The sequence below is a fragment of the Protopterus annectens genome, chromosome 2.part1 (genome assembly GCF_019279795.1).
Source record: "Protopterus annectens isolate FY-2018-M chromosome 2.part1, PAN1.0, whole genome shotgun sequence".
NCBI lineage: Eukaryota > Metazoa > Chordata > Ceratodontiformes > Protopteridae > Protopterus > Protopterus annectens.
In genome coordinates this window covers 1,220,561,771-1,220,588,475 of record NC_056729.1, presented here as the reverse complement: position 1 = coordinate 1,220,588,475, position 26,705 = coordinate 1,220,561,771, and the positions used below count along the sequence as shown (strand labels likewise).

The following is a 26,705-nucleotide window of genomic DNA, read 5'->3' as shown; positions in this document are numbered from 1 at the left end:
ATAGGTGGGGTAAGAAAGTATATACTTCTTCCACTCTAGCCATGAGGCGTTGAATTGTCAATTTCATATGCTGAAATATCAGAATTATCTCCTTTCACAATTGAAATCTAAGGTGGATGCTTTGGCGGAAGGTATTGAGTGTAAAGAATTGCTGGATTTGGTTCATGTGTCTGAACAAGTGGGTAAGCATTCTTTGCAGTGTGGTTTTGATGCTGTTCAGGCCTCCTCGAGGGTGGCTGCTACTAGTTCTGTTCTTCGCAGACATGCATGGTTGAAGGATCAGAATTTAGCTGAGCATGTTAAGACCAGGATTTTGGATGCTCCTTTACAGTCTGATGTGTTGTTTGGACCGCCTGTGGAAGCAGTTTTAAAGAAAATGGAGGACAAAGCTAAGTCTATGCAGACTGTTAAAGATTTTTGCAGGTGCAGCCTCAAGTTTAGTAGAAATTGGCCTGCTAAGGGGTGGACATATCCTGCTTATGGTTCCCAGTCTAGGGGTAGGTCTAGACGTGGTAGGGGCAGGGCTCAAGGTTCGTTTAGGCCTAGATCAGACAGTTCACCTGCTCAGACTTCTGGTGAGGGCAGGGGTCAGTCCTTTCGTAAGCAGAACCAATGACCTGCCTTTTCAGCTGCCAGTGGACTCTCGTCTGGCAGCTCCTTTGGGAGGAAGATTGTCTCTTTTCAAAGAAAATTGGGATTTAATTACTCAAGACAGATGGGTGCTGGATATCATTCATCACGGGTACAGATTTTATTTCCACACAATGCCCCCTTACAAAGGCATGCCAGATGTTCCTCCTCCACAAAGAAAAGAGGCTCACAAGCAAGTTTCTCAGTTACTCCAGATAGGGGCTATTCAGCCAGTCCCTGTGTCAGAAAGGGGCTTGGATTTTATTCTCGCCTGTTCCTAGTACCAAAGAAGGGGAACACGTGGAGACCAATTTTGGATTTATCTATCCTCAACACTTATCTGGACATTCCCAAGTTCAAGATGTTGACGTTACAGCAACTGTTACCTCTGCTGGGCAAGGATCACTGGATGGTAACTTTGGATCTCAAGGAAGCTTACCTTCATGTGCCCATAAGGCTAAGTTGCAGAAAGTATCTGCGGTTTCGAACTGGAGATTTTCATTATCAGTTCTCTGCATTGCCCTTTGGCTTATCTACTGCCCAGAGTATTCACAAAGGTTCTGGCTCCAGTGATAGCTTACTTCAGGCTTCAAGGCATTCAAATTTATCCTTACTTGGACGACTGCCTGATTCTGGCTCAAGAAAAGGAACACCTTCTACAGCATCTGGAATATGTCATAGCAGTGCTAAGATGCCTAGGGTATTCTGTGAACGAAATAAAGTCCAGTCTAGTACCCTCTCAAGACATGTGCTTTCTGGGTGTGAGACTGAATACAGCAGCCCAGATGGCCTTTTTAACCCCGGACAAACAAAAGAGTCTGTCACTTTACTTCCATCAACTATCTCATCAGTCCGTGCTGACTGCAAGGACAGTCCTTCAAGCATTAGGGTTCATGGCATCTTGTATTCTGGTGCTTCCCAATGCCAAACTGCATATGAGGAAGCTGCAATGGTATCTGAAAAATGTATGGACACAGCAGTGCCAAGATTTGGACACTGTCATTCAAATAATACCTTGCCTTCAAAAGGAATTCTTGTGGTGGGCGGAGGAATGTCACCTAAACAAGGGACTCTCTGTGACCCGGCCAGAGGCGAGTCAGATTTTAACGACAGATGCCTCGGACACTGCTTGGGGAGCTCATCTAAATGGAAAGTGGATACAAGACAAGTGGCCTGCCAGACTACAGCATCTACATATCAACATGAAGGAGATGTTAGCAGTCCAGTTTGCATTGATGGCGTTCAAGGAGTTACTTCTTCCAGGGCAGGTGTTGATTCTGACAGACAACACAACTGTCATGTGGTACATCAACAAGCAAGGGGAACACATTCTTATCCTCTATGCAGGCAAGCAATGACTTTATGGGAGACTGCGTTAAGCCTGCAACTGACTCTTCAGGCAAGGTTTCTGCCAGGAGCACAGAACTCCCTAGCAGATGTATTAAGCAGACAAATCATGGATCCCCACGAGTGGAAACTGGATCTTCATGTATTTCAGAAATTGACAGTGTCATGGGGAACTCCAGACATAGATCTGTTCGCTTCTCCACTAAACCACCAGCTGCCAAAGTATTGCACAAAGGGGTTTCATCACACAGCTTGGAAAGTGGATGCTCTGTCTTTCAGTTGGAAAACCTTCATGTCTATGCCTTTCCACCTCTACCTCTTCTTCTAAAGGTATTACTAAAGGTCAGACAGGACAGGCCAAGGATGATTTTGATAGCTCCAGATTGGCCTCGGCAACACTGGTACCCACTTCTAAGGAGTCTTGTAAAGAAGCCTCCATGGCCTTTACCTCTGATTCCTCATCTGTTATCTCAGAAGGACGGTCATCTGCTCAATGTCAAGCTTCCATCTCTTCATCTCACAGCTTGGCATATTCTGTGTTGAAGCATGGTAGGTCTCAGCTTCCTCAACAAGTTTTAAATGTGATTATGGAAGCTAGAAGGCCTAGTACTAGGAGAGTGTACGCAGAAAAATGGAAGAGATTTTTATTTTGGAGTACAGCAAAGAATTTGGAGATTTCAGAGCCTAATTTGAGTGTGGCTCTTCAATATCTTACTGAATTATTGGACAAAGGTTTGTCTTTCTCTTCCATAAAGATTCATGCTGCAGCAATTTCAGCTCACTATGATTGTGACCCACCTTTGTTTCGCATCCTTTGTTCAAGCAGTTTCTTAGAGGGCAAAGAATATAAGACCCCACGTAGAGCTCCTACTCCTGCTTGGGATCTCAATTTTGTGTTGGAAAAACTTACTCTACAACCTTTTGAGCCTGCAGCTACTGCTGAATTGAAATATTTGTCATGGAAGACTGCTTTTCTGTTGGCTATTACTTCTGCAAGAAGGGTGTCTGAGTTGCAGGCCCTTATGGCAGTAGAGCCCTTTTGATTTTCCATAAGGACAGGGTATCATTACGTACTAATCCTTCCTTTATGCCTAAGGTAGTTTCTAGTGTGGCTTTAAACCAAACTATTCATTTGCCTACGTTTTTGCAGATCCTCAAAATAAAGGGAAAAGATTTTGCACACTTTAGATGTACACAGGCAATTGCGTTATTATTTGAGCAGGACTAAAGATTTTAGGCAGTCTCAGCAGTTACTTGTTTCTTTTGTTTTGCTTTAAGTTCACAGGGCAAGCCTGTGTCAAAACAAACTATTTCTAGGTGGATTGGCTTTTGCATTGCATTTTGTTATTCCCATCATGGCAAAGAGGTTCCAGCTGGGATTAGGCCTCATTCCACTAGGGCTACTGCCACTTCAACAGCATTTCTAAGGGGGGTGGCAACTAAGGATATTCTGGAGGCAGCTACTTGGAGTTCAGTGCATACTTTCTCTAGGCATTATCACCTGCCTATATACTCTAAGACTAGAGCTGGTTTTGCCACAGTAGTAGCTGATTCATAGCATTTATAAGTGTTTGCTGTACCTGTTTCTGCCTGTTTTGTGAAAAAAAAGAAAAAAAAAAAATATCTCTTGTTTTTCCTGCTTTACTAGTTTAGTCCAGTTTCAGAGTTGCTGATTCCTGGGCTTTGGTTGTAGTTCCTGTGTACTGTTTCCTTGCCTTATTTGGGGGAAGGGAAGCTACCTTGCTTACCAGTGGGAGTGGGAAGCATTGAGCTGCCTTTGTCCAGTTTTGAGGTTTCAGCCAGTAACTAGTAGTTTATTGGTCGTTTGGGCCAGTTTCTAGCTTTTCCAGCCCCTGGTATAAAACGCAGCTAGCGTTAACGATTTAGAGCGATTTAGCGGAGCTGCCACTGTTGCACACTAGGGCAGTGCGGTTAAGCAGGTTTAAACTATTCGGCTACCTAAAGTCCACTCTTCAAATTTTCCCTTAAAACTACCTTCCTCGAACTATACTACTGATTAAATCAGCGTATCCTATAACTAAAAAGATCAACTCTACTTGACTCCAAGTAGACTATTCTCTATCTATTAAACCTAGCACTTGCTCCTACAGTACTTATTACCTTGATACGGCACTCTTGTCATAGATAGTACCCCAAAAGGCAACCCCCATTTCTCGGTCACCCACGTCCCCGGAATCTTTTTAAAGTTTTTCGTCTACCCTTCTAGCATGTCGAGGGATCAGTTGCTAGTGTCCTCTCCTGCTCAGCTGGTGAACCTGGGAATATTGAGGCAATGTTTCAATTGCCTCATGTACACAGACAACCCTTTCCTCCTCCCACAAAACACAAATACATGCGAGAGATGCAACTATACGGCCAAACTGGAGGCTGAGCTCTCTCAACATAGGACTGGCAAGACCAGTCAGGAGGAGAAGGTTACCACACACACTATAGACCCAGTCTCACATAGTACCATTACAACCTCAAATCATACACATAAACACACAAAGACATACTCGGAGGCTCTGATCAAAAATCTACCAAAACAGCAGAGGCCACCAAAGCAGACACCCAAACAACCACCACCTCAGAACACAACACCCGCAACACATAGACCTCACAGTCAGAGTGTCAAACAGTCACAGCCCTTAAGGCCAAACACAATGCCAGACACACTAGTCATTGGTGACTCCATAGTCAGACACACTGATGTCCCGCTCACCAGACTGAGTAAGGAGAAGGTCACAGTAAGCTGCCTGTCGGGCGCTAGAATCCGCCACATAACGCAAGCACTCAGGTCTCTCAACAGCAGGTACAAATATGACTCAGTCATTGTCCACGCTGGTGTAAATGACCTGAGACGCACCTCCTTGGACTACATGAAAAGAGACATTGAGGAGCTCTCTGATTATGTAGCCCAGGCAGGTATGACCCTGACCTTGAGCAGTATCCTACCTTCACCAAGAATGATGCCACAATACAGAGATAAGATGATCAGCTTTAACAATTGGCTTAAACACTGGTGTCATTCAAAGGGGATCCAGTATCTGTCTGCCTGGGATGACATGCTGGACAAGCCACGCTGCTGCAGGGGACGGCTTGCACCTGTCACCAATGGGATTCGGATATTGGCAAAGGCTCTTGCCACCCCATAGTGCCTTTTTAGGCAAGGCTCAAATTCTAAACCTACCACCCTAGAACACAAAAAGGAAAAAACTAAGGGTAATGCTGCTCAATGCCAGAAGTCTAAATCTCAAAATGCACGCACTCGAGGCCCTTCTCAGTATGGAGAACATCGATGTCTGTGCTGTGACAGAAACCTGGTTCAAGGCTCCTGAGAGCACCCCAGCTATCAGGTTTTACCTCATATCATGCGTTCCGGCCCCAAAATCCGGACAATACCAAGAAAGGAGGGGGTATCCATATTCATCAAGGACACCCACACCTCAAGACTGGTGGCAACGCACGATGCATCGGAGACCATCCAGGTGCAATTAACCATAGGCAAGACTGCTCTGCAAATTGTAGCATGTTACAGGCCACCCTCACAAACTCAGGAAACTCACATGGCCTTCCTGAAAACACTAGAGGATAAATGTATCACCAAACACCATCATACTAGGTGACTTCAATTACCCTAATATAGACTGGGAACACTACTCAAGCCCAAACACCCTAGCCCAAAAGTTCCTGGAATTCATAAACTCAAATGCCATGGAACAACTAGTCACCATCCCCACAAGAGGAGATAACATACTTGATCTCATCATCACGAACATGGGAGCACAATGTTCAACACCGGAAGTATACCCCTCACTGGTGAGATCAGATCACGAACTAATCTCGCTGGAGGTCCTCATCCCACCCCCACCTGAAATAAAAAAGACCACAGTAAAGAACTTCTCGAAAGCCGACTTCACACTTCTAAAGACTAGTGTTGTCTCCTTTCAGGCCCCCGAGCTGGTGGAAAACAATACTCAAGCCGCTGAATCACTTACAAACGCCTTCTACCAGCACCTGCAGGACTGCATGGATAAGGCAATCCCAAGCAAAACAAAGACTCTTTGTACCAAAGGCAAGCGTCCAGTCTGGTGGACCCCAGCCATAAACAAACTCTACAACAAAAGGAGGAAGCTACTACAAGATAGAGCAAAATCCTTAAAAGGTAAGACACCCTTGATCACTATAAGTAAAAAACTAAGAGCTCTCATAAAATCATCCAAAGCAAATTTCGAGAGAAAATAGCTAAAGACTCAAAAGACAATCATAAGGCCTTCTTTAGCTATGTTAGAAACCTAGGAGGAAACTCCCAGATATGCTCAGAACTAGTTCAAAATGATGTGAAGATTACTGATCCTACAGACATTGCCAACATACTGGCTGACAGGTTCAGTGCAAACTTCTCCCCTCCCCAAAGGAGAGATATCTATACCAAATGAGTGCAGCCCCCAAACATCTCCAGCCCAAGTGAGAACTGCTCTCTCCAAAGCAAAAACACAGCATCCATGGGACCCGATGGTGTCCCCGGCTGTGTGCTCCACGAACTCAATGAGGAATTAAACCCACAGCTAGGACAGCTGTTTAATCAAAGTCTTACCTCTGGATACGCACCCAGGAGTGGCGCACTGCAACTGTGGTCCCACTTCACAAAGGCGGTGCCTCCACAGACCCTGGAAATTACCGCCCATTAGCTTGACAAGCCTTATCTGCAAAGCCATGGAGAGGATCATAATGGACCTCATAAATAAAGACATAGGGAATTTGCAGACTTTGGATCCAACCCAGTTTGGCTTTGTCAAAGGTAGATCATGCCTTTTAAACTTGGTTGACTTTTTTGAAACAGTCACCAAAGCCATTGATGAGGGAAAGGCAGTCCATACAGCCTACCTCGATCTGGCTAAGGCCTTCGATACAATACCCCACTTGGGTATCATTGAAAAACTCATCAGCTTAAATGTTAACCCATACATCACAAGATGGGTTGCAAACTGGCTGAGTGACAGAACCCACAGGGTCAGAGTTGCTGGCGCCATGTCAGACTCAAAGCCTGTCACAAGTGGTGTCCCACAGGGCTCAGTCCTGGGCCCACTCTTGTTTGGCATCTACTTTTCCAAGTACAAGCAAACACAGGAGGGTTATGGCTGACAAAGTTTGCAGATGACTGCAAACTGGGCCATAGTAGAAAACACATCTGACACAGATATCCTTCAGAAGGGTCTCACAGAAACGGATAACTGGTGCCAGAGCCACGGCCTAAAGTTAAATGCCAAAAATGCATAGTCATACCCTTAGGGAAAAACAAGGTTACCCCTAGCTACCAAATAGGTGGCAATCCACTGAGCACAGAAGAAGTTATCAGGGACCTGGGGACCCAGGTTGATAGTTGTCTGTCATTCGACACCCATGTAGCTAAAGTAGTTAGGAAGTCCTTCTACATTGCCCACCTTATCATGAAGGGATTCTCATCTAGATCAAGGGAGGTCATAGTCTCCTTTACGCATCACTCATCAGACCAATGATTGAGTACAATGCCCCATTCGAATGTATCTGACCCGAAACTTGCAGCAGGTGGAGAGGCCACAAAAGTACGTCACGAAAAGGATAAAGGGTCTCAAAATCTGTCCTATGCTGCCCGACTGAAAGAACTCCAGCTCTATTCAGTCGCCACCGCTTGCTCAGAGGTGACCTTTGCCTAACATACAAGGCCATGTCAAACCCAGATTTGATGAATATGCTTCACCTCAAAAATCTAGATCCATCAGAGCCACAAGGGCGGAGACTTAAACCTCGACACGGCTATTAATAGGACGTGCTGGAGAGATAGATTCATCACCCAAAGACTCCCTATGCTGTGGAACAAAATCCCGGTACATGTGAGGCAGAGCACCTCGCTGGCCTTGTTCAAGAGAAATCTTGACCAATGGATGGGAGATCGCAGATATACCCCAGGAATTACCTCAGTGTCACTGCTCGACAGAGGCACAGCAAAATAATGGGTATAGTTCCCCATACTAAAGGGGTGGCGTAAGCCACAAAACAATGGGCTAGGCTTATAAATGCCCTCGGGCAGATAGCCTAGTATGAACCTATGAACCTATGAACCTATGAGCTGTTTTACAAGGCATGTTGTCAGCTCCTGCTACTTTATAATTTGCCAGCCTCCCTTACCTCTGCTTTGGGATTCTACCCAATTGTCAGGACTGCAGCAAGGGAAGACGAAGAACATAGTACAGTTTTGTACCTACCATAAATGTAGATGTTCGAGGATTCCCTTGCTGCAGTCCAATTTACCCTCCTTCCCCTCTGTGTTTCAGGGTGGTTGTGTAGGTGAGTTTACATGCTTATATTTTTTGTATATATTACTGTATATATTGTACATGTTTTTTGGTGCAGGTTGTTTTTGGGACTTGTCTTTTTGGGTCTTCTGACATCTGGGGCAAGAAAAGACTGAGGAAATGACGTCGGTCATGCGCATTAGTACCCTGACGTACTGACGTCAGTCTAAGGCCATGACCGACGCCAGCCTTCTCTGGTATTCGGGCCGACTGGGACGCGGACTATACCCCAATTGTCAGGACTGCAGCAAGGGAATCCTCGAACATCTACATTTATGGTAGGTACAAAACTGTACTTTTCCTGTCTAAGTCTCAACGAAGATACTGTACTTTTGTATTTCCCCCGCAAATTTAGTCTTACTCTGTGTATTACTACTGCTGCTGCTGTTTAAAGGTATCTATGGAATGCAACTTAATCATTTTTATATCCTTGATTGTAAACTGTAAATGTTTCTATTGCCTCAAATTTATTGTGTGTTTATATATGTGGAGCCTTTCGTTCTGGGCCTCCTCTGAAAATGGGTCTTCCAGGCCCAGTCAGATGTTCCTGGTAAACAAATGGGTTCATAGGACATTATTTATTATTTTTTTTGAATGCTCTGTGTAGATACTATTTCGAAGATGGGCCTTTTCTTGCCTCTTAACTAAGTGCAGAATCTGTTTACAGTAAACTCTGTTAACTGGCGCCCATGGTGATTGGTAGATGCTGGGCAACTGTAGTTTCTGGTTGCTTCAGATTTACTATTAAAAATAGGCCTGACTAATACTGTACTGTATACTATTGGTTTGGTTTGACTTGTTCTTAGGTTGAGGAGAGAGGGAATTTATTCCTAGCTTCCTTTTAAAACTCTACAAACATATAAGGTATGTTTCTGCGGGGGCAGTACAACACATGAAAATTGTACTATATTTCTTCAAATTTTTTTTCTGGTTGCTTGAATTCGGCTAACTCTTTAGTGTAATTGGAGATATTTTTATGATGTAGTTCTCCATTATAGTAATTCTAGATGAGAAAAAAATGTTGGTTGCACAACTCTGTTGTTTGCTGTAATTGTCAGCAAAATTCAACTGTACTATTAGATGTGTATAAATAACACTAGCCCAGAGATTAGAAAAGCATTGTAGCATTTATTTTGAAAGAATGCAGTGGAACTAAATTTTCTAAAACCCTTGTATGTGTCAGAAAAACAGTACCATCTAATAACTTTTATGTTTCAACAGAGTCTTCTTGATTTGCTGGTGAAGAAAAGTAACATCATGACTGTTGATCAGCTTGAGAGGTTATACGGTGTACTTAGTCAGTGTATCTACAGGCATCGAAGAGATTATAACAAATTACAACTTACAGAGGTGAGATTAAAGTTTTCATTTCTAGATAAGTCTCCCTGTGTGCTAGTCGCTAGTTAGTAATAATGTATGAGCTTGTGATCAGTCAACATTGTGCTGTCTTATTGTTGTTAAATAGCTGTTTTTTGTCTCTCACTTGAGTAGTTAAAGCATATTCATATTTCCTGGTCTTGATGTCATTATTATTTGTAGCCTTGTCAAAGTTCATGATTGAGCTGAAGATGCTGGAAGTGCCAAATCCCAGGGACATTAATTCAAATAATGATTGCCTTCCCTAGAATTAACATTTTCCCAAAATAGCAACATTCTCTCAAGTGCAAATAGTGAAAAGCCTGGTCTGAAGAAATTATAGCCCATAATCATTTTGTTTTATGACATATATATATATATATACCTAGTGAGTCAGACCTTCAGGAACCTCGTAGTGTTGCGGTAGGGTAGGGGTCACTCACTGACCAAATATCAATTAGTGACTAGATTAGAAGAGGTACAAAAGTAAGTTATTTTTCAAACTCCACCAGGTTTTATTTATTGTACAGAACTAAATGAGGCATTAAAAATGGCAGATCATATAATTTTCACATCATATTAGTGCACAGTAGATCTGAGTTGCTTTTAATCAGGAAGAAGAATATTTTGTGTGCACTTTTTTGGGGAGGTATAGTATAACCATTGACAAAAGTCTGATCTGAAGTAGGATATTCATTTGTCTGCAACCTGTGGGTTATGGATCCGATATCGGATCCGAACCGGCATGGTTTTCCAGCTATGGATCCAAGCTCTCAGCTCCTCCCCTCACCCATAATGCCCTGCTCTACCCTCATGACCTCAGATCTCGTTTGCCGCGCATGGTGACTGGATTGGTTTCTATAGCTTTCAGCTAAGTGCTAGTTTTACTAACTGTTAATATAGAATTTTGAAGTTTTTTATTCATTTTTGTGTGAAAGTGTAGGTTTCTCCCTTTGATAGTTTACTTTAGAGTTAATCTAAGAATTTTTTTCCCTCCCCTCGCTGTTGGCGTAGTGTGTGTGTGTTGGGCCTGTGTGTGTATATTGTTTAGTTACTTTAGTTTAGTAACTTGTTGATAGATTGGGATGGCTGAACAGCCCAAATCTATATTTTCTAAATGCTCCGAGTGTGGCCATAAGCTTTCCCCAGCTGATGGCCACACTCGGTGTGTTAGATGCCTGGGGGTTGAACACCTCACATCTGGATGCTCCATTTGTGCAGGGTTCAACCCCAGGGCACTGAAGGAGCGGAGGTCCAAGCTTGTCTTGGCGGGCCTTTTACCGCCGGACTCGGCTCCGACCTCCGCTCCTTCGGGAGTAACCGTGCCTTCGGTTCTTCCCTCTGTGGCACCCCCTCCTCCTCCTGGGACTCAACCTCCCGTTTCTGGTTCGGAGGAGAGGGATGCTAGGAAAAAGGACCGGAGGAGAAACACCACTGGCGGGCGAGACCTCTGTTTCGGCCCGCCAGCCAGGCTTCTCCCGGCTCCGTTGTCGGCTCGGTCTCCTCCTTCTCGGCTCCGGTCCCCAGTGTGCTTTTCACCGGGTCCTGAGGAGGAGGAGACCCGATCTCGATCTCTGTCGAGGCTATCGAGGAGGCACTCCAGGCCTACCTCGGTAGCCTCGTCGAGATCTACATATAGCCTTTCGGATGCTGATCTGGACGGATGATGAGAAGATTCATCCAGGCCCAGATGCAGATGGGAGTGCTCTTGCCTCCCCTCTGGGGAGCTCAACACCCTTTTCAAACCTATTGCTCCTTCTCCGACCCGCTATCCGGGTTGAGCAGCTGGAGCCGAGCAGCCGGGCGGGGTGGGTCGGCGCCGATAGTACTTGCCGGATCCGACCCTGCCCTCGAGTGCATCGGATCCGACCTCTCGGAGCCTGGATCCGAGCCTCGGATCCGGGGATCAGTGCTCGCCGGCGCCCGTCTGTGTCGGGCGCACTGTCCCTTCGGATCCAGCGCGGCGCCGGCTCCGATCCACTCTTCGGATCTGAGGGAGCCGATTGTCAGATCCTTTGGTCCAGGTCGGCTCCTTCGTTTGATGTAGTGGAGAGGGCCCTGTTGAGGGTTTCGGACCCCGGCACTTGTTCGGCTCCGTCCCGCTCCCTCTGCACTGGGCCAGGCTTCCACCATCCGGCCCTGGGACAGCCCGCTTCTGTGCCCCAAGTTGCTCCAGTGGAACAAGTTGCTGCTTGCAGTAGTCCTCTGACAGCCCCCAGAGGATGTCCCTGAAGCATCACGTGCAAAGGAGGCACATTGACTCCCCGAGTCTCTCACAGAAGACACGGACTTGGAGGAAGGGAAGGCTCCCCGGTCACCCCGAGGATGTCTCATTTGGAGACATCATGGAAATGCTCCGTATAAGGGGGTGGTCTGCCCCAAGTCTTCCTCGGACGAGTCCGTGTTCTTGGAGGCATTTGAAGCGGGCCGTCTACCTCTTGGGTGTCCCCTCCTGCCGACCCCTGGTGGACCTCATTACCACCAGGGCGTGGAAGAACCGGACACCGTGGAGCCAATTCCTAAGAGGCCCGATAGGATCCTTAGCCCACCGTCCGACCGTGCCCATTGGAGTAAGGGGCCTCCGGTAGATGCCATGTTGACGGCGGCCACCAAGAGGAACTGGCTCAGGAGAGTCCCTCAGTCCATCCCGAGCAAGGAGTCTCGGATGATGGACCGCTTAGAAGCGGATGTTTAGTTCAGCGACCTTCTCGGTAAGGCGCTGAACTACTTGGCACATGTCATTAGGATGCAGCGGGATCTCATTAAAGAATATGCTGCATCTCCCCAGAGTCCATTTCGGAGGAGGACAGGGTTCTGCACTCCACCCGTATGGCCACTCTTAGGTCAGTTACTAATACCTCTATGCGGCTACTCTCCCACGCCACGGAAGGCGCCGCTAGAGCTGCGGGGCAGGCCTAGTCACTAGGCGTCAGGCCTGGCTCCGTCCTCTTTTTCTGAGCCCTTCAAAGCGTCATTTGCGAACGCCTTTGATGGTTCTGCTCTTTTGGCAAAACCGTTCAAACATTGACCCAGAGCGAGAAGGACGGAAGACGCTGTCTGCCGTCGGAATCCGCTTCTCTGCACCCCAGAGGCCCTATTCTAGGAACCAAAAGGGTCAGAAGAAGATGTGGTTCGGAAGTCGCAGCAGTCCCAGCCTGCTCGGACAACCAGTCCTTCCGTGGCAGAGGAGGACAGGGAGGACGCCGCCCTAGAGGCAGAGGGGCTCCCAGAAACTTGGGTCCAGGGAACCTTTCTCTGAACGGCCCGCGCAGCAACCCTGAGGGTTGCCCGACTGCTCCACTCTGGAGGCAGTCGGGGACGTTCGGGGCACCTAGCGGCATGGGAGTCCATAACATCAGACCGCTGGGTTCTCCAAATCATATCCAGAGGATATCGCATCCCTTTCCTTCACCTTCCAAAGTTGATGTCCCTCCCTGTCGTCCCACCCGGTCATCGGGTGGCCCCTTTGGCAGAAATTGGCCATCTGCTAAAGAAAAGAGCCATCCAGCCCGTCCCCCAGACCAGATCGGATCAGGGTTCTACTCCAGGTTCTTTTAGTGCCAAAGAAGACGGGGAACTAAGACCAATCCTAGACCTCTCTCTCTTGAATCTGGCAGTCCCCAAAGAAAAATTCGAATGGTCACTCTGCAATCTATTCTTCCCTTCTGGGAGAAAATCACTGGATGTGCTCGATAGACCTCAAGGACGTACTACCACATCCTGATGGACAGGCGCCCAGGAGGTTCCTCCGCTTCGGCTGGGAGCCAGTCACTACCAGTTCCGGGTCCTTCCCTTTGGTCTCACCACAGCCCCCAGGGTGTTCACCAAAGTGTTAGCAGTGGTAGCGGCCCACCTGAGGCTTCAGGGGGTGCAGGTGTTTCCCTACCTGGACGACTGGCTTCTTACCGCCCCAACAAGGCATCTACTTTTATTGGCGCGAGACTCCTTTCTCCATCTTGCTCCCTTTCTGGGCATTACAATAAATACAAAGAAATCCAACCTGGCGCCCACACAGCTCTTAGATTTTATAGGGGCCAGGCTGGACACAAGGAGTTTACGAGCCTTCCTCATTACGGACAGAGTTCAAAATCTGCAGCTCCAGGTGCGGGCCATTCTCCACTCAAGTTCTGTTCTGGCGGAGTTGGTCCTGAGGGCTCTAGGGTCCATGGCATCTGCTATAGCACTTCTTCCTCTTGCCAGGCTCAATATGCGCATTCTACAGTGGACGCTCTTAGTACAGTGGTCATACCTTGCTCTCCCCATGCATCATCCCATTGCGATCAGCAAGGCTTGCAAGCGGTCCCTCTTGTGGTGGCTTCACTCCCCGGATCTCCACAGGGGCCGCCCATTTTGTTTTCCCCTCTCGCCACGGTGACCACGGGCGCCTCCTGCCTCGGGTGGGGGCACTTTGGCGGACCGTCCAAGGCACGTGGGACGATTCAGAGACCTTACTGCATATCAATGTTCTAGAGATGAGAGTAGTGCTCTTAGCGTTGCTAGCACTTCAGGACTTTCTTCCCTTGGGAACAATTGGGAATCAAACGGACAACATGTCTGTGGTCTGGTACAACAACAAGGAAGGGGGAACAAGGTCTTACCCTCTTTGTCGAGAAGCCATGAGAGTTTGGGAATGGGCAATCTCCACCAACCGCTTTCTAATAGCAACGCACATTCCGGTCGGTCCAACATCCTAGCGGACAAGCTCAGTCGCACCATTCTGACCCCTTACGAGTGGTCTCTCAATTATCGTGTAGCGGGCGCATATTCGCACGGTGGGGAACCCCTTCATGCGATCTTTTGCCTCTCCCTCAAACACCAAGTCGACAGTTTTTCGCTCTGATACCTCCTCCCGGAGGTTCCCAAGAGACGCTCTGGTGCATGCTTGGCCACCCGGTCTTCTGTATGCTTATCCACCCTTGCCTCTGATGCTCCAAGTTCTTCAGAAAGCCTCTCGGGTGGGTTGCAGAATGATTCTCATTGCTCCGTTCTGGCCTCGACAGATCTGGTTCCCCTTCCTAAGGTCTCACTCGGTGAATCCTCCTTGGATTCTAGATCCCATTCCGGATCTGATATCCCATCCATCCTGCATACCTCCTCCGAATCTGGACAACCTGAAGCTGACCGCTTGGCTGCTCCAGTTCCACTCTTGATCAGGACTCCCAGTATTTCGTCACCTGTTAAGGCAATTCTGGTGGCAGCTCATAAACCATCCACTAGAAAGGTCTACCGCAGCAAGTGGAAACGGTTTTCTTTGTGGGCGGAGCGGCAAGGCCTAAATCACTTCACGGTTCCTCTTCCATTAGTGCTTGACTTTCTAACCACTCTTTTTAACGATGGTGCCAGCAGTTCCACAGTCAAAGTACAACTGGCGGCAATTTCTCATTATCACATTGGCCATGAATCTAATCCTCTTATGTCAGCCAAATTGTGTAAAATTTTTCTTAAAGGTACTTTTCTTCTCAGGCCCCCTGTAAAACAAGCGGTTCCTCCTTGGGACCTCTCTCTGGTTCTACAGGCCTTGACCGCCCTTCGAGCCAGCGGCTACGGTGGATCTCAAATTCTTGTCCTACAAGACAGCCTTTTTGGTAGCCATTACATCGGCCAAGAGAGTTTCTGAGCTTCAAGCATTATCTGCTAAACCTCTTTACTTGGTATTTCATCCGGACCGTGTCTACCTCAGGACCAACCCGTCCTTTCTTCCTAAAGTAGCTTCTGAAGCAAACATCAATCAATCCATTAACCTCCCTGTTTTCTTCCTTAAATATGAAAACAAAGGTGAATATAAGCTTCATTCATTAGATGTTCACAGGCAACTTAGATTTTATCTAAACAGGACGGCTGGTCATAGGCAATCCGACCAGTTGTTTATTTCCTTTGCAAAATTTAATTTGGGCAAGCCAATTTCTAAAGTTTCTCTGTCCCGCTGGATTTCACAGTCATCTTATTGGCTTATCAAGCTTCAGGAAGGCCCGCACCGGAGGGTGTTCATGCCCATTCAACCCGGTCAGTATCTACCTCGGCAGCCTTCAAGGCTAGGATTCCTCTAGATGATATTTGTGCAGCAGCCACGTGGGCTTCATCTCATACTTTTATTTCCCACTATAAGTTGGATCTTGCATCTAGGGTAGAGCATCCTTTGGCTCAGCGGTGCTCGGAATATCCTTCCATGATGGCGCCCAAGATTCAGGTAGCTGGGGACTCTGTCCCACAGGTTGCAGACAAATGAATATCCTACTTCAGATTTAGAAGTTATGTACTCACCATAACGTTCCATCTGAGTAGGTGTATTCATTTGTCTGCAACCATCCCGCCCTCCTATCCCCCTGGCCTTTCAGTTTCCTGCATATTCTATGTTACCCTTTTCAGGGTGTTATTGCTTTGGCAAACTCGATCTGAGGTCATGAGGGTAGAGCAGGGCATTATGGGTGAGGGGAGGAGCTGAGAGCTTGGATCCATAGCTGGAAAACCATGCCGGTTCGGATCCGATATCGGATCCATAACCCACATGTTGCAGACAAATGAATACACCTACTCAGATGGAACGTTATGATAAGTACATAACTTCTAATTTTATTCTACTGAATTCACCCTTACTTTGCTTTTGAATATCCTCCTATAATAACTGGAAGGAATATAAGCATCTTCCTTGTGCTCTCTCTAAATGTTTTTATTAAAATCTCAGACTGCTGCCCCGGAGGAATTTCCATCTTGTTTTATCTATGCATGGCATCCTAGCTCTGGGCTTAAGGAGTGAATTTAACCTCTGGACTTTCATTTGTTTGTAGAAAGTAATGTGTTCAGATTTCCTTCTAAACTACATAATTAGAAAGTTTTGATGTTTGATTCCAAAAAAAAAAAAAAAACCTTCAATTTCTCTACAGATTTGATAAGAGCTGTTTTTCCCTCAGTCACTTGGAAGAAACCAGACCATGTTCATCATTCACACTACTGCAGTAGCTTTAAGGTTGTATGGGTTTGCGTATTGCCCAGGACACAGCTTCCAAAAGCTCTAGGTTCTTCCCAGATTTCCACTCTGCTGATTGGTCCGCCCCGGGGAGGGAAATTCAATAGACAGAGTGGAATATCTTCAAGCATTTTCCTGCTACCACGTAAGCAAGCAGCTCAGTGGCTCCACAAGAGCAGCAGTTGGGCTTTCAGCTCCTTTTTGACAGGTAAGTCCCTCTAATTTTACATCTGCTGGTACACATCCAAGCTCCCTAAGTGAACAGGACCCAGAAAGTCAGCAAAGTTACGTGTTGAACCGACTTTATTAGAATGTGGAAAAACAGAATAAAACCAAGCGCTTTTGCTCGGTTATTACCGAGCTTTTTCAAGGTAAAATAACAATGATGTTATGTGATCCTATCTCGCCTACATTCTGACTGATGGGTTCGGAGCCGATCCCTCGGCTCCGACTCGGCACGCTTATGCCAAAGAGCGAAGTCTCTTATTGGCTGAGCTTACTATATCCCAGGATGCACCACTACCAGTCCCCCAGATCTCGTTTGCCGCTAACAAGTGAAAACGTGGTCTCGAGCTGGCTGAGCTAAGTAGTGATTATTTTCACTAACTTCCTGTCAGGAATTTCTTTATACTTCAACTAAAAGCTGTTTTAACAGCTATCTTGTGTTTTGAGTGCGTTTGGAGAAATTTACTTGGTAAATTCTTGTGTTGTGAGTGTTGTTTGACTAGAAGTACCTCTTGTGTGGAAAGGCCTTTCCCGGTCTTTTTGGTTGTTAGGTGACTTCTGTTCTATCAGGGATCTCGGATCCTTTATACTGGTGATAGTTTCTCTTCAAAAGAAGGACAAAGCAGAGAAAATTTCTTTTTTCTGTCATAGTTACAGTGTTTGTACTGTGTTTGGCTAGTCACTGAATAATTTACCGGAATGTCTCAGGTTCCTAGGTCTTCAGGATTTAAAAAGTGCACCAAGTGCAACTTTAAAATGTCTATAACAGATGACCACTCTCTCTGTGTTTATTGTTTGGGTGCAAAACATTTGCAGGAGTCCTGCAGCGTGTGTCACGCTTTTTCCTCGAGGGTCCTCCAAGAGAGAAAAAATAAGCTTATATTAAAAGGTCTTATAAAACCCTCCTTTGAAGAAGCTTTAGCATCCTCTCCTTCTCCTGCTAAAAAGAAAAGGGCGTCGGCTCCGACCAGTCCGTCGGATCCGACCGCCAAAAGACATAGGCAGGCTTCTCCTTCGGCTCCAAGGACTTGGAGCCGAGGCGAACAGTCTGCCTCGATGCCACCAGTCTCGACTCCTCTGGCTTCGGAGCCGATGGCTGGGGCATCGAGGCGGTCACCTTCATCGGCTCCACTGGTCTCGGAGCCGATGAAGGTTGTCCGCTCAGACACTTCCTCCTCGGCGCCTAAGTCCTCCTCGGCACCGATGGAAGCTAGTTTGGGTATTCCTTGGCGCCGATAGTCATCGAGTCGCCTCGAGCCGGTCCCCTAGCCCTTGGGGCCGTTGGAGAGGCCATCTCGAACCCGTTCAGTATCCTCTAGGTCATCGAGGATGTCAGATTCGGACATAGACAGGGTGCTCCAAAGACTGTTCCAGTCCCCAGTCTTTCAAAAATTTGTTTCGGCTCCGACCCAGTTGGCTTGAGCCGACAGCCCATGCCCATGTCATTGCCATTCCTCCTCCGACCACTTGGCTCCGTGAGCAGGTACTGTTGGAGCCGGTGGAGGTCTTAGGGTCGGCTCCGACCCTTACTCCAACCCGGCCTTGGGTCCGAGTTTGGCACACGGACTTCTTCGGCTGGACCGGGGTGACGTTTGGGACCTATGTTGTCGGTTCCGAGCCTCCCTCTCGGTGCTTGGCTGCGGGACTTCCGTCTGCTATCATGGCTCGGGGACGGACACTCCCAGAATTCTGGGGTCCGGCTTTCAGAGCTATGAGGAGTGCCTTGGCCAAGTTTTCTTCGGCCATCTCTCCGGCTTTACCGGCACCTTCCCTGGGCGTGGAGACTGGGTCTTTGGCAGTTCCCCTTTCCTTAGGCAGCGGAGCCCGGGCCTGAGGTTACCCCTCTGGGGTTCCCCTCCTCCTGAGGGTTCTTCGGAGTTGTCTTCAGAGGAGCCCCCAAGGAAGAGATCGTGCAAGAGGAAGCACGTAGACTCCCCCGAGTCTCTTACATCGGACACTGATCTTGATGATGCGGAGGGGTTCCCAAAGTCGTCCTCCGATGATGTCTCATTTGCAGACATTTTAGAGATCCTCAAACAACGAGGCGGCTGGATGTCCAAACCCCCCTCTGCTGATGAGTCAGTGCTTCTCAAGGCCTTTGGGGCTCAGCCCTCCGCCTCCTGGGTGTCTCCGCCCTTCGACGAGCTCCTGGATTTGGTTTGTCGGAGGGCGTGGGAACATCCAGATACCGTGGAACCAGTGCCTTCTTGTCCTAACAAATTTTTGTCTGCCCCACCCGAGAAGGAGTTCCTGACTAAAGGCGTGGCTGTAGATGCCATGGTGGTGGCATCTGCTACACAACAGGGCGTGGCAGAGGCTTCAGCGTCCGTCCATCCTCCTAATAAGGAGTCTAGGAGCATGGACCGGTGCGGAAGCGCACCCTGACTTCAGCGGCCTTTACTTTAAGGTCCCTGAGTTATTTGGCACATTTTACCAGGCTACAGAGGGATCTGGTCAAGGAGCTGTCAGATTCCCTCTCGGGTAACCTACCTGAGCAGCTAGCCCAGTCGGTTAGCTCTCAGTTGGCTATCCTTGCTTCAATTTCTAACTCGTCCATGAGGCTCATTTCATATGCGGCCGAAGGGGCGGGTAGAGCGGCAGGCACAGGCGTGGCTCACGGAGACAAGCCTGGCTCCGTTGTGTCATTTTATGGAGGCCTTCAAGTCTTCCTTCCGACGCTCCCTTTGATGGGTCCTCTTTGTTTGGACCTAAGGTTAAAGACACTCTTACCGCTGTGAGCAAGAGGGAAAAACTTTATCTGCCGTAGGTGCACGTTATTCCACTCCCTTTCGGCCTTATCCCAAGGCTAAAGGAGGAGGGAAGATGTGGTTCCGTAAATCACGTAAGTTTTTCCTCAACAGCAGGAAGATTCCCTTCCAGAGGCAGAGGATGGGGAAATTTTTCTGGGAGACGCCGTCCCAGAGGCGGCAGAGGGCCCCGCAATTCTGAAGACCATGAGTCCTTTCGTGGCTCTTCAGCCTCCCACACTTCATGAGGGATTGCCCGGCTGTGCTGCTCCGGAGCCAGTCGGGTGCCGTTGCCAAGCACCTAAAAGCCTGGGAGTCCATCACTCAGGACAGATGGGTGCTTCGGATTATTGCCGGAGGTTACACCATTCCCTTCACACACTCACCCCCACCGTTCAAAAAAAGCCCGGACCCACCACCCAGTCAAAGGGAAAATGCCGCCGCAGAAGCGTTAAAGCTGCTAGAAAAGGAGTCATCCAACCGGACCCCACAGACCAGATCGGATCCGGAAATTACACAAGGTTCATTTTAGTGCCAAAAAAGACAGGGGACCTGAGACCAATATTGGATCTCAGCAGACTAAACCAATCCGTCACGAAATCCAAATTACGAATGGTCACGTTACAATCCATTCTCCCATTGTTGGAGAAGGATGTTTGGATGTGCTCCATAGATCTCAAGGACGCCTATTATCACATACCGATACATCGGGCGTCCAGGAAGTATCTGCGCTTCAGCCTGGGAGACAGTCATTTCCAATTTTGTGCACTGCCCTTTGGTCTCACCACAGCCCCCAGGGTGTTCACCAAGTGTTTGGCAGTAGTGACTGCTCACCTGAGGAGTCTTGGATTCCAAGTGTTTCCCTATCTGGACGACTGGCTCCTGACTGCCACCACCAGGCATCTACTAATGGACAACCTCAAAGCCACCCTTTCCCTGGGTGCTACCCTGGGAATTACATTCAATTGGTCAAAGTCTGTCTTGCTGCCCTCTCAGCGCATAAGGTTCATAGGAACAGAGATAGACTCAAAATTGATGCGTCTTTCTTCCTACCGAAAGGATTCTAACTTTACAAGGTCAAGTTCAAGCCCTGCTTTCAAGATCCAAAGCCCCAGCCAGGATGGTCCTGCAACTTTTAGGTTCAATGTCTGCCACGGTTCTCCTAGTTCCTCTGGCAAGATTGCACATGAGGATTCTTCAGTGGCTATTATCGACTCAATGGTCCTTTCAGAATCTCCCCCTCAATCACCCCATTATGATTACAGAAACGTGCAAACGGGACCTCCGCTGGTGGCTTCACCCGTCCAATCTGAATCAGGGAAGACCTTTTGTTATCCCCCCTCCGGTGGCCACCCTGACAACGGATGCCTCCCAGACAGGGTGGGGGGGGCATTGTCTGGGCAGGTTAGTTCAGGGTTCCTGGCTTCCAGACGAAACCTTTCTCCACATCAATGTGTTGGAGATGAGGGCTGTTCTTCTGTCCCTACAGGCTCTCCACAAGTTTCTCCCTCAAGGCATTATCGCTATCCACACAGACAACATGTCTGTGGTCTGGTATCTAAACAAACAAGGAGGGACCAGATCTTACCCCCTTTGCAGAGAGGCCATGAGGGTGTGGGAATGGGCTGTAGCTACCAATCGCTTCTTGGTAGCGACCCACATTCCAGGGAAATCCAATATATTGGCAGACAGATTAAGCAGGACAATTCTCTCTCCTCACGAGTGGTCCCTGAGCGAAACAGTAGCAGCTCAGGTTTTCAGAAGATGGGGACGCCGTGCTGCGACCTGTTTGCAACACCACAAAACACAAAGTGCAAAAGGTTCTTCTCCTTGACTCCACATCAGGGGGAGGCAGCTATGGATGCTCTAGCACAACCTTGGCCAACAGGGCTACTTTATGCTTTTCCTCCGGTTCCACTTCTCCCCAAAGTCATTCAGAAAGCTTCTCAATTGGGGTCCACAATGATACTAATTGCTCCGTACTGGCCTCGTCAGGTGTGGTTCCCCTACCTGAAGAAACATGCGGTGGACGATCCTTGGGTTTTGGATCTAACCCCGGATCTGCTAATTCATCATTCGGGACGACAACACCAGTCCCTTCGCACGTTGAAGTTGACAGCTTGGCTCCTCCACCTCCGACTTTAGTCAGAAATCACACCTTAGACCCGGAAGTTATTCACATTTTATCTTCGGCCCACAAACCCACCACTAAGAAATTGTACCTCAGTAAGTGGAAGAGGTTTGCTATCTGGGCTCAACTCAGGGGCTTAGACCCTATCACTGCCCCGATTCCAGAGGTTTTGAAATTTTTAACATCCTTGTTTAATCAAGGATATTCAGTCTCTACTATTAAAGTCCAACTTGCAGCTATCTCTAAATTTCACGAATTCATGGATCCACCGTTGATGAGCAGCAGATTATGCAAAACTTTCATTAAAGGTGCGGGGCTGTTAAGACCCCCAGTTTTTCATCCTGCGCCTCCGTGGGATCTTGATTTGGTGCTTCGTGCCTTAAACATCTTCCCCTTTCGAACCGGCTGCTACATGTGAGTTAAAATATTTGTCTTGGAAAACTGCCTTCTTAGTTGCAATTACCTCTGCAAGAAGGGTTTCAGAGCTTCAAGCCCTATCTATCAAACCACCGTACTTGATTTTTCACAAGGATAGAGTATCACTTAGGCCTAACCCATCTTTTGTCCCAAAGGTTTGTTCTAATCTCTGTCTCCAACAATCTCTAGAGCTACCAGTTTTCTTTCCAAAATTCTCCAACGAAGCAGAGTACACTCTCCATAAATTGGATGTTCACAGGCAATTGCGCTTCTATCTAGACAGGACTCAGCAAATTCGTAAATCAGACCAGTTGTTTGTGTCCTTTTCAGATAATAAATTGGGTAAAACCATCACAAAAGCTACTATCTCCAAATGGATTAGAGATTGTATAACTCAGGCTTATTCCTCTTCAAATAAGCAACTTACAACATCTATCAAAGCTCACTCTACCAGAGCTATGGCTACTTCTATCGCCTTTCATTCCAAGCTCGCTATTTCTGAGATTTGTGCTGCGGCTACTTGGTCCAACCCGCACACTTTCATTTCCCACTATAAATTGGATGTGGCATCTAAAGGCGAGCATCATTTGGTTCCACGGTACTCAGGAGTGTTTTCCAGTGAGCCACCCAGGATTCAGGTGCTAGGACGCTGTCCCATCAGTCAGAATGTAGGCGAGATAGGATCACATAACATCTTTTAGTTATGTACTCACCATAACTTCAGATGTTTGGGATCCATCTCGCCTACATTCCTAATACCCACCCTCCTTCCCCCGGCCTTGGAGATCAGAAGAGATTGAACGGTTTTGAGTTCTACTGTTTTTATCTTGTTTCATCTGACGATGTTATATAAGCAGTGCGTGCATGTGTGCATGTATGCGGACAAACTAGATCTGGGGGACTGGTAGTGGTGCATCCTGGGATATAGTAAGCTCAGCCAATAAGAGACTTCGCTCTTTGGCATAAGCGTGCCGAGTTGGAGCCGAGGGATCGGCTCCGAACCCATCAGTCAGAATGTAGGCGAGATGGATCCCAAACATCTGAAGTTATGGTGAGTACATAACTAAAAGTTATTGGTTGTCTGTTTATTGGATGTATTGTCCCAAAGTGAACATTTACTGGCTTTCGCAATCCGAGCTAACACTCACTTACCAAAAACACACACCCTTGTATCAGTTCATAACCTTACTAATTTCTATGAAGACAAGTTCAGTGAACTACTTCACAAAACAAATTAGTCAACCCGAAAAGTACTGCCACTAGATGAGGCAGTACACTACTTCAATAACACTTTCACAAAATTATTTGATACCTTGCCTTCAATCCACACAAGAAGTCTTAAAAGAATCCTGTCCCATGGCTAACCAAGGAGTGTAAACACTTAATGAAAAAAAGGGATGTAGCATGAGGTATATGGAAGTGCAGTAAAAAAGAATTTGGTATAATAAGTTTTAAACAACTATGTAACCAAGTTAAAAAAAAAAAAAAGCTACCAAAGGTAAACAACTGTACTACAATCACCTACAGCAGGGACATAAAACTAATCCAATTTTGGTTCTTACTCACAAGCCTATGACAACTGCGGTGGTGGTGCTGCGGTAGCATTGTCGCCTCACAGTAAGACGTTGTCCTGTTCAATTCTCAGCTAAAGCGTCTTCTGTGTGGAGACATGCATGAATGGCGTACCTTCGTTGAAGGTTGTTCATCAGGGCTGGCAACTCTGTACGTAAAAATCTACTGCCAATCATTAGCGGACCGGAGTTCCGCTGTGGCGACCCCTAACCAGGAAAAGCCGAAAGATACAACAGTCGCAAGCCTATGACACCCAAGCACCAGAAAAGACCCTAGTATTCCACACAATGCCCCTCACTCTAAAATTGCTGAAAACTTTAACATCCACTTCATAAAATCCATATCTGATCTGATCGCTAAAACCTCCAACACCTGCTCCTCTTCCTGTCTAACCTCCTTCGGTACTATCTGTTCCAGTGGCCCAGACCCTGTCTTCCTCCATAGCACAAAACCACATTCCAAAACCCATACAACTTTCTCTCTACAACCGATACCTACAAGGCTTATAAAAAAGTTACTTTGCAAACTTAAACCATGCTCTACCTCTGCAGATAACCTCCCTCCTTCATATCTAAAATTAGCTGCTGACTCCGTAGCATACCCAGTCAGCATCCTGATTAATTGATCTGTATATAGTACCAAACATCTGGAAAAAGTGCCATATCATCCCCATTCACAAAAGAGGTAACTTGACTGATCTTACAAACTTTCAACCCATTGCCATACTTTATCCCATCTCCAAAATATTGAAAAAATGTATACATCTTCAACCTATGAAATACTTACAGCAAAACAACCTTCTTACAACTACACAACATTGTTTCCGTTTAGGCCAAAGCACATCATCAGCCCTGCTACACTTTACAGAAACGGTAAACAGAGCTAGAGATACAGGTTGCTTTGTATCTGCTCTATTTCTTGACCTCTCAAAGGCATTTGACACTGTCTGACATGCATTACTCCCAAACAGGCTCTCTAACTTTGGTCTAACCCCTCACACCCTCATATGGTTCCAAAGTTACTTATTTGATTGAAAACAAGCAGTAAAATATTCAAGCACTATCTCCCCATTTCTGCTAAACCCCACTGGAGTCCCACAAGGAACTATTTTAGGAGTCGTACTTTTCAACATATTTACAAATGACCTATGTACCACCTCTTCTAGTGGAACACTCATACAATATGCAGATGGTTCCACAATAATCTGCACTTCCCCCACTCTACCTCAACTTCTCACTGTTGCACAACAAACTTTTTCTGAAGTAGAGTCCTGATTCACTGACACTAGCTATTTCTTAACCCGAAAAAACTATACTGTTTCTTTTCCAGTAAAAAAAAAAAAAAAACACGTTCTATTGATACAGTTTCAAAATCCACTTGGCTGACAATGCAATGGCTGAAATTGTGCACCTCACCAAGCTACTAGGTGTTGCCATAGACGATCACTTAAAGATTGATCTCTATGTCTCCATCATAGAAAAACTCACTAAGCTAGACATCAACTCCTGTATCACTAGGTGGGTTGCAAACTGGCTCACAGGTAGAACCCACAGTGTGAAAGTAGCTGACTCCAAGTCAGACTGCCGACCAGTCGCGAGTGGAGTCCCACAGGGTTCCGTCCTAGGTCTTCTCCTGTTTGGTATCTACTTCTCTGAAGTCCAGGCCAACACTAAGGTACTCTGGCTGACAAAGTTCACAAATGATTGCAAGTTGGGATCTATTATTAAATCCCCAAGTTATGTTGACATCCTGCAGAAAGGCCTCACTAAGACCAAAGACTGGTGTCAGAACCATGGCCTTAAGCTTAATGCCAAAAAATGTGTAATCATCCCCTTTGGGAAAAACTCTGTTCCCATGAATTACCACATCAATGGTAGTCCTCTGAATATAGAAGGTGTTATAAGAGATCTGGGAACACAGGTTGACAGCAACCTCTCTTTTGACCACTAAATTGCCACTGTGATCAGAAAGTCCTTCTATGTGGCACACCTCATTACTAAGGGTTTTGCATCCAGGAAGAAAGAGGCCATTGTCTCCAACTACTCTTCCCTAATTAGGCCAATCATAGAGTACAATGCCCAACAACTGGGGAGGCCACAAAAGTACCTCACAAAGATGATCCTAGGGCTTAAGCAGTTGTCCTATTTGGACAGACACAAAAAACTCTGTTTTCTGTCTCATATCATCTACTTCGAGGCAATCTCAGCTTGACTTACAAATCCATGCCTGACCCAGCTCTGTTAGAAATGCTACATCTAAAGAAATCCCAATCCCTCTGCACCACATACTCCAGAGACCTCAACATCATTACCACAATCAGCAGGACATGCTGGAGGGACAGGTTCACAACCCAGAGACTGCCCATGCTATGAAATAGACTTCCCATACATGTCAAACAGAGCACCTCACTGGCCCTCTTCAAGAGAAATCTTGATGAGTGGATGGGAAATAGAAATTTCACCCTGGGATCACTCCAGTGGCCCTACTCGACAGAGGCACTGGGAACTAATGTCGGGAAGCATGATGCCAGGGTAATTGTATGGACTAGGCTTGTAAAGGCTCCAGGGTCATTAGCCTAGTACACACCTATGTTCAACAAAATATAAAGAAAACCCACCAGAAACTATGCACACTTTACAGAAACAAACACTCCTTAAAATCCACTACCAAAATTACCCTTGCCAAAAACAATGCTGCAACAAAGTGGCAAAATTTGCACCAACTCAAAAAATAGGAGACACAATTGCACATCATAACGAAAACTAACCTGGCTAGAATTCCCCAGTCACATATTTTACACCCAACTATTAACACTCTACAATATGGCCTACAAGCCACTAACCTGTCCAGCTCTAAATAACATCAACAAAGCTTACAACCCAAATCGAACCCTTAGGTCTGAATTTAAGAAACTTCTCAATATCTCCAAACCCTCTAAAACAGCTGGACAAAGCCTATACTCACTGTGTTGTAGAAATATA

At 46.7% G+C, this 26,705-nt stretch overlaps 1 protein-coding gene across 1 annotated transcript in view; it reads left to right on the top strand.

Moving 5' to 3' along the window:
• ATAD2B (ATPase family AAA domain containing 2B) overlaps positions 1-26,705 on the top strand; it is a 4,508,062-nt gene that overhangs the window by 4,312,139 nt on the left and 169,218 nt on the right. Inside the window, exon 29 of the mRNA XM_044063554.1 lies at positions 9,534-9,662. Coding sequence (XP_043919489.1) covers positions 9,534-9,662 — 129 coding nt within the window. The remainder of the gene's footprint in view (positions 1-9,533; positions 9,663-26,705) is intronic.